General features: G+C 38.3%; 1 protein-coding gene across 1 annotated transcript in view; it reads left to right on the top strand.

Annotated features, from left to right (window-relative positions):
• Nucleotides 1–5,864, top strand: part of RHBDD1 (rhomboid domain containing 1) — a 103,051-nt gene that overhangs the window by 22,994 nt on the left and 74,193 nt on the right. The window contains exon 3 of the mRNA XM_019503636.1: nt 5,237–5,325. Within this exon, the coding sequence (XP_019359181.1) occupies nt 5,237–5,325 (89 nt within the window). The remainder of the gene's footprint in view (nt 1–5,236; nt 5,326–5,864) is intronic.

Below are 5,864 nucleotides of genomic sequence, written 5' to 3'. Positions count from 1 at the left end.
GCTGGGGTGGGTTGGGCTGGGGCTGCGTGACCTGGCGGCAGCTTATGTGGCAGGCTCCACTGGGGTGGGTGGGGAAGCAGCAAGAAGCCTAATCCTTTTAATTTCTTTTTCTCCTGGAGCCTGCCTGCATCTCCTGCAGTGGGGAGTGAGTTGGGGAGTGCTGGCGGGTCATATAGTCCCTGAGCTGCAGGGAACCCTGGTGCTTCCTTGCCGTGGTGGCGCTTCCTGGGCAGCACCCACCTACTGGCACCCCACCCAGGGGTGTCCTAGGGGGTGCCACCACTGTGAAGGCAAGCACTGGGACCCTGCAGAGCTCTAGGCCTGCTGGCAGCTGCCCCCCAAGCTGTGGGATAGGTGGGCAGGCTTGGGCATGGAGGTAGGGAAAGATTGGGCCTTGCTACTTTTTTTTTCCTTCAGTGAGGCCCTGGTGCTTCGTTCTAGCTCTGACTTGCCTCCATGTTTGCTTGAATTGCCTCTGGATCTATAATAATAACACGCTTATTCTCTCTATGAGGAGCACTCTGGTTATTTCGGTAAACATTGTGATTGGCTACCGAGCCAGCCAATCAAATTGCTCTGGACAGGAAGAATGAGCCTATTATCATTATAGATTTCTACACAGGACACTTCCTGAAATATTTAACGTTCTTGTTTGTGTGAACTGTTTTGTCTAGTTGGGGCGGCAGTAGGGAAGGTATTTATGCAACATCCGATATTCTAATGTAGCTAGTTATGAATAGCTTATTTTATGACCTGTGACATGTAATGATACAGCAACAATTGATAGGCAGGGAGTAACTTTTAAATCACCAGCTTTGTCTTTGCACATTTGAATTCAGGTTTCTTTATTTAGTAAGCAGTCAAGGAAAAATTTGAATGTTTTGGCAAAGAAGGCTATGAATAATACAATATAAGTTCACAAGTGATAATGACCATATCTGTCAGTATTTTCTGATTATGTAACTACAGTATAGAAAAATAGCATTTTTAATAGAAAAATAGGACTGGAAGAGGACTTGAAAAGTATACAGTCAATTGTACTTGGGTCTTTCCTGACAGAAGTTTATTTAACCTGATCTGTGAAACCTCCACTGATGAAGACTCCAAAATCTTTCTAGATCATCTTCTAGGTAAACACTGTGGGGTGTATCAACAGTCCCTAACTTTTTTACAATGTGATTTTCTTAATGTCTAAACCAGTGATTCTCAACCACAGTGCCATGGTTGTGTTGCCTTGATCTTTTCAAGGGTGCCCTGGGATGCTATGCAGCATTAGCACTGTGAGATGTACAAACATGATTCTCAAGATAAACCCAGAGATTTCAAATTTCATTCAGACCTGTAGTGATCTTTTTTAAAGTTCTTTGCAACAGAGAAACTGCTCTGTTATTTTTCCATAGTCAAAAACCATGTAAAAACTTAAAAGCTAGTGTTTTCTGTGAGATGCATTAAGTCTTAGAACCAGTGGTTTAAACAAATCTTTTTGCTTTCATTAGAAGCCCATTGCTGCTTATCTTAATATCATGGAGAACCTTTGGGCACCTATACACGTACATTGAGGCTGCTCTGATGCACTGTAACTACAGTGCATCAGAGCAGACTTGATTAATTGAGTCTGCTGGAGCATGGTTATTACCATGGTCTATCACAGTGTTTCCCAACCAGCGTGCTGTGGCACGAAAGTGTGCGGTCAGAAATGAACAGGTATGCCACAGAATTTTGCCATGGCGATGAGCTACAATAGGTATGAGGATGGGGAATGCCTTGACAGGTGTGCCACAGAAAATTTTTATTAACATAAGTTGGAAAAGGCTGGGAAACACTGATCTAGCAGACTCCGGCATCATGTGCATTAGTGTCCCCACGCTGAAAAATGGTGGAAGGAGCACTTTAACTAAAGCTTGTTCAATTAGATTTGTTAAAGAGCCCCCACCACTGTTTTTCAGTGTGGGGAGACACTGATACATGTGATACTCTGGGCACTTTAATTAGAGCAACTCTCGGAACCACTCTAATTAAAGATCCCTCTTCCCTTCTCCCCACCTCCCGGAGCATGTCTATGAACACCCTTTGTCTTTGAAGTAACCTTTACATATTTGAATGCTGTTATCACACCTAACCTTGTGTCCTTCTCTTGACTATATTAAACCCAGGATTGTTTTTGTTGCTTTCCTCCAGACTCTGTTCACATGTTTCTAAACTGTACCCAAACTGGATACAATACACCACCTGAGACTTTCCCAGCCTAATAATAGTGCAAGACACACGAAGTAATCTGATTTTAACATCCTGATGTCATTTTTTCCTCTGACTGCCCTTCAGTTTGGGATCCATTTTAAACTCCAGATACTTTTTGGTAGAACTATCCATTTTGAATTTGTGCAACTGATTGTTCCTACCTTGTCTAGTATTTTGAGCTTGGCTTTAGTGAGCTGTTGTTGTATGTATAGCTGTAAAGAAGATGCTAAATTCCATTTCTTGAATAATTTTTTAAATTCTACAATTTTATATTCTGATTTCAAAATTCTGTGAAAGAGCATTTTAAAAACATGCAAATTTTCAAGATGTCATTTTGATCATCAAAATGTTTAATTTCTATTTGGACTTTTTAAATGTAATTTTATTTAAAATATAATGTTTATAAAACAAAATCATTAAAAAAAAATCAAACATTTAATTCTTTTATGTAGAAATGGGTGAACTTGGTTGAGGTAATTTCAGAGCCATTTGAGTAAAGAGGTCAGTTGAGGCCCCAGATGACTGAAAAAGGGCAAAGAAAGGCTGCTTACGGGCATTTAAAAAAAAGCAAACAAAAAATGCATTTTCCTAGGAGAAGCAGTGCTTTAGTTCAACTTGGCACCGCAGCGTCTGTATAGATTGGGCACTTCAGCAGGGCTTTTTGGTGCCTTTTTCTAAAGCTGATTGAATCAGCTATTAGATAAAGGCACCAAAAAAGCCCCATTAAAGTGTTCAATCTATACAGATGCTGGGTGAGCTGGATCCAAGTAATGTGATGCCTCTTGTGGGCATGTACTTGCTGGGCTTGGTGCAGGAGTGTGCCAAGTTTAAAGTACCCTTTTTTAAACATCTGTAAGCAGCCATAGAGACCATCTTAAAAAAAAAAAGAAAGAAGGTGGATCTAAGGAATTACAGTCCAGTCACTCTGACCTCAGGACCTGGAAAGATCATGGAGAAGATCCTTAAGGAATCTATTCCAAAGCACCTGGAAGAGAAAAAGGGGAGTAGGCAGCATGGCTTCACTAAGAGCAAGTTATGCTTAACCAACTTGATTTTCTTCTGTGATAAGGTGACAAGCTCTGTTGATAGGGGTCGACCAATAGCTGTGATCATAACTTGATTTAAGCAAGGCTTGTGATATCGTTTCCCATGACATTCTTATTAATAAGCTAAGGAAATACAGACTGTAGATGAAAAAATGAATGAAAACCAATCTGACATCAAGTCCAGAAATGCATGGAAGTCTGTAGTAGAGCACTTTTAGCCTCCCTGAATATTCTGTCATTGACTCTCACCTTACCTTCACCTCTCTCAGCAGTGTCTTTACCCCCTTTCTCTATCCTTTTTATTTAAATTACTTCGTTCTGTTCTGTTTAGTATACGTACTCTCTGCATGTCCGTCATAGTATCTGGTTAAATAGGTTGGTGCCTACAAAAGCTTATGCATTTTTAATGAATTAGGTGATAAAGTACTCTCTTGTCATGCCTTCTCCCTGACTTAAGACTGATGTCCATCCACCTCTCTCTAGAGATTTGTATAGTCCATAAGAATGATCAAACTTTTCCTGTAGATTCATCAGTTTTAGTAAAGGTGGTGTTGAATAGGAAGATGTATTTCACAGAATGCATTAATATATCTTTAATTTAGACTTTCTTTAGTGAAATGCTCACTTCAGTCTTCATAGTAGTTGGAAAAATACTCGGCTAGATGGTTAAACAAATCAATTGAAGAACAAAGAGCTTTGATATCTTGGCCTCAGTATGCTGAAGTCTTTATTCACCCTCTAGCTATTTAAGTAGAGACAAACATGCAATGAACTAGGACTTGGGATCCATACCTCAAGAAGAACTTTCCAGAAAAAAATCTTTGTTGTTGAAAAACACTGTCTAAATATATGAACAATCATAATAGTTAACTAAAACTTTTTGCAAAAGAACCTTGATATTAATATAGCAATTTTCCTGAAGAATATCAGATTTTCAAATTACTTTACAGTTGCTAGAAAAACAACAAACATAATTGAGTTTTGCAACTGTGGTCTCTGAGAAGGCCTTGACATTTCTAGAAAAGAAAGCTCCTGGTTCGTGGCAGGGAGAAGTGATGGTGGTAAGGGCTTCCCTTGTGTGGGGAGAAGCAGCAGCAACTGGGGGCTTCCCCATACTGTGATGATGGCCTGGTCCTAGCATCCACTGCTGACCAAGCAAGGTCATTTTGGCATATATCCTGAAAAGATTGCCACCTGCTCCTATAAAATTAACAACCCGTTGCGATGTAATGGAAGAAGAAGTCTATTAGTTTGGTCACATAGACAGTATTTTATAGCTTTACAGTCTGTAATTAGAATTTATGGGAAGGAGCTTCATTTGAACCCTAATACTAAAACTTGAAAATGAATAACATGTTTTAATTTTAATTGCATAAAATTCTGTTTAGTAACTAAGTCAGATAAGTAACCAAGTCAGATGTGCAAAATTCATTGCTTATAGTGACCAAGTAGTGAGTCTGATTCATCACTGTATTATCCCAATTTTAGGTTTGGGATAGCCTCATCAATTTTAGTAAAGTTTCAGTGATGTAAAACTGTTGCTTAAAGTCAACCCCAGTAATGTCAATAGTGAGCAAAGAACTATTCTGAGATTATACTGCTTTCTGTACAACAGAAACTAGCTAAATCTGAATGAAATCTAAATGATCACCTCATCCAGCTCCTTTTTCTTTTTGAAACATACCAATTTTTGTAACACAATAATCTTTCTTCATTGTTCATAAGATTAGAGGTGTTTCCTTTTAAATGTGACTTTTTTTTATTCTGATGTTCAAAGAAGGTAGACAGTGGTTTTTTTTGGAATGTAATAAACTCTGCACCAAATAAAAGACGGCATGTGGAACAAAGACTGCAAACTGTGACTAATTGATATACATTGGTGTAATGAGAGTACAGAATGTATCTAATCAGCAGCAATACAAAATCTCACAAAGGATTTCCATTCCTCCTAGGACTTCTTTTGCTGGGCATCTGGCAGGTATTCTAGTTGGATTGATGTACACCATGGGGCCTCTGAAGATGATCATGAAAACATGTGCAGGTACTTAGCTATTTCTCTTTGGCATGATGACAAGTTATTGGTTCAGCTTAATTTGAAAGTTTGCAGAAACTGTACATTTTGTCTTTACAACTCTGTAGAACTTGACATTTATGATTCAGCATATTAGATAAAAAATCTGCTGGGTATTAAAGCAAAAGTAAAACTGCTTTTGTGTTTTTATTGTATTTAAAATGGATCTGAGAACAATCAAGTATTGTTTTCAATTTTTTATAATTTAAGACAACTAATTATAGTTATTTAGGGATAAAATGACAAACAAAAATACAAGCCATTACTTGAAGTATATGTAATCCACAGAAATACTATATTGTGCTAGCTATAATACCTTTCTGGCTTTTTATTTTTATTGTTTTGAAAACATTGATATTTGTAAAGTTGTTTAAAAAATGCCCCAAATTTCTGTGTTTTGGCATTGTATTAGAATGGGTAGATTTATTCTACTTGCAGCTAGTGCTTGAACTACATGCAGGGTTTGGTGATAGTTTCATAGTTTCATAGATTAAGGGTCGGAAGGGACC

Source organism: Gavialis gangeticus, unplaced genomic scaffold (genome assembly GCF_001723915.1).
Source record: "Gavialis gangeticus isolate Ggan-Ray unplaced genomic scaffold, GavGan_comp1, whole genome shotgun sequence".
In the NCBI taxonomy this organism is placed as follows: Eukaryota; Metazoa; Chordata; order Crocodylia; family Gavialidae; genus Gavialis; species Gavialis gangeticus.
The sequence above is the reverse complement of the archived record's forward strand: the minus strand, read 5'-3'. Positions and strand labels throughout refer to the sequence as shown.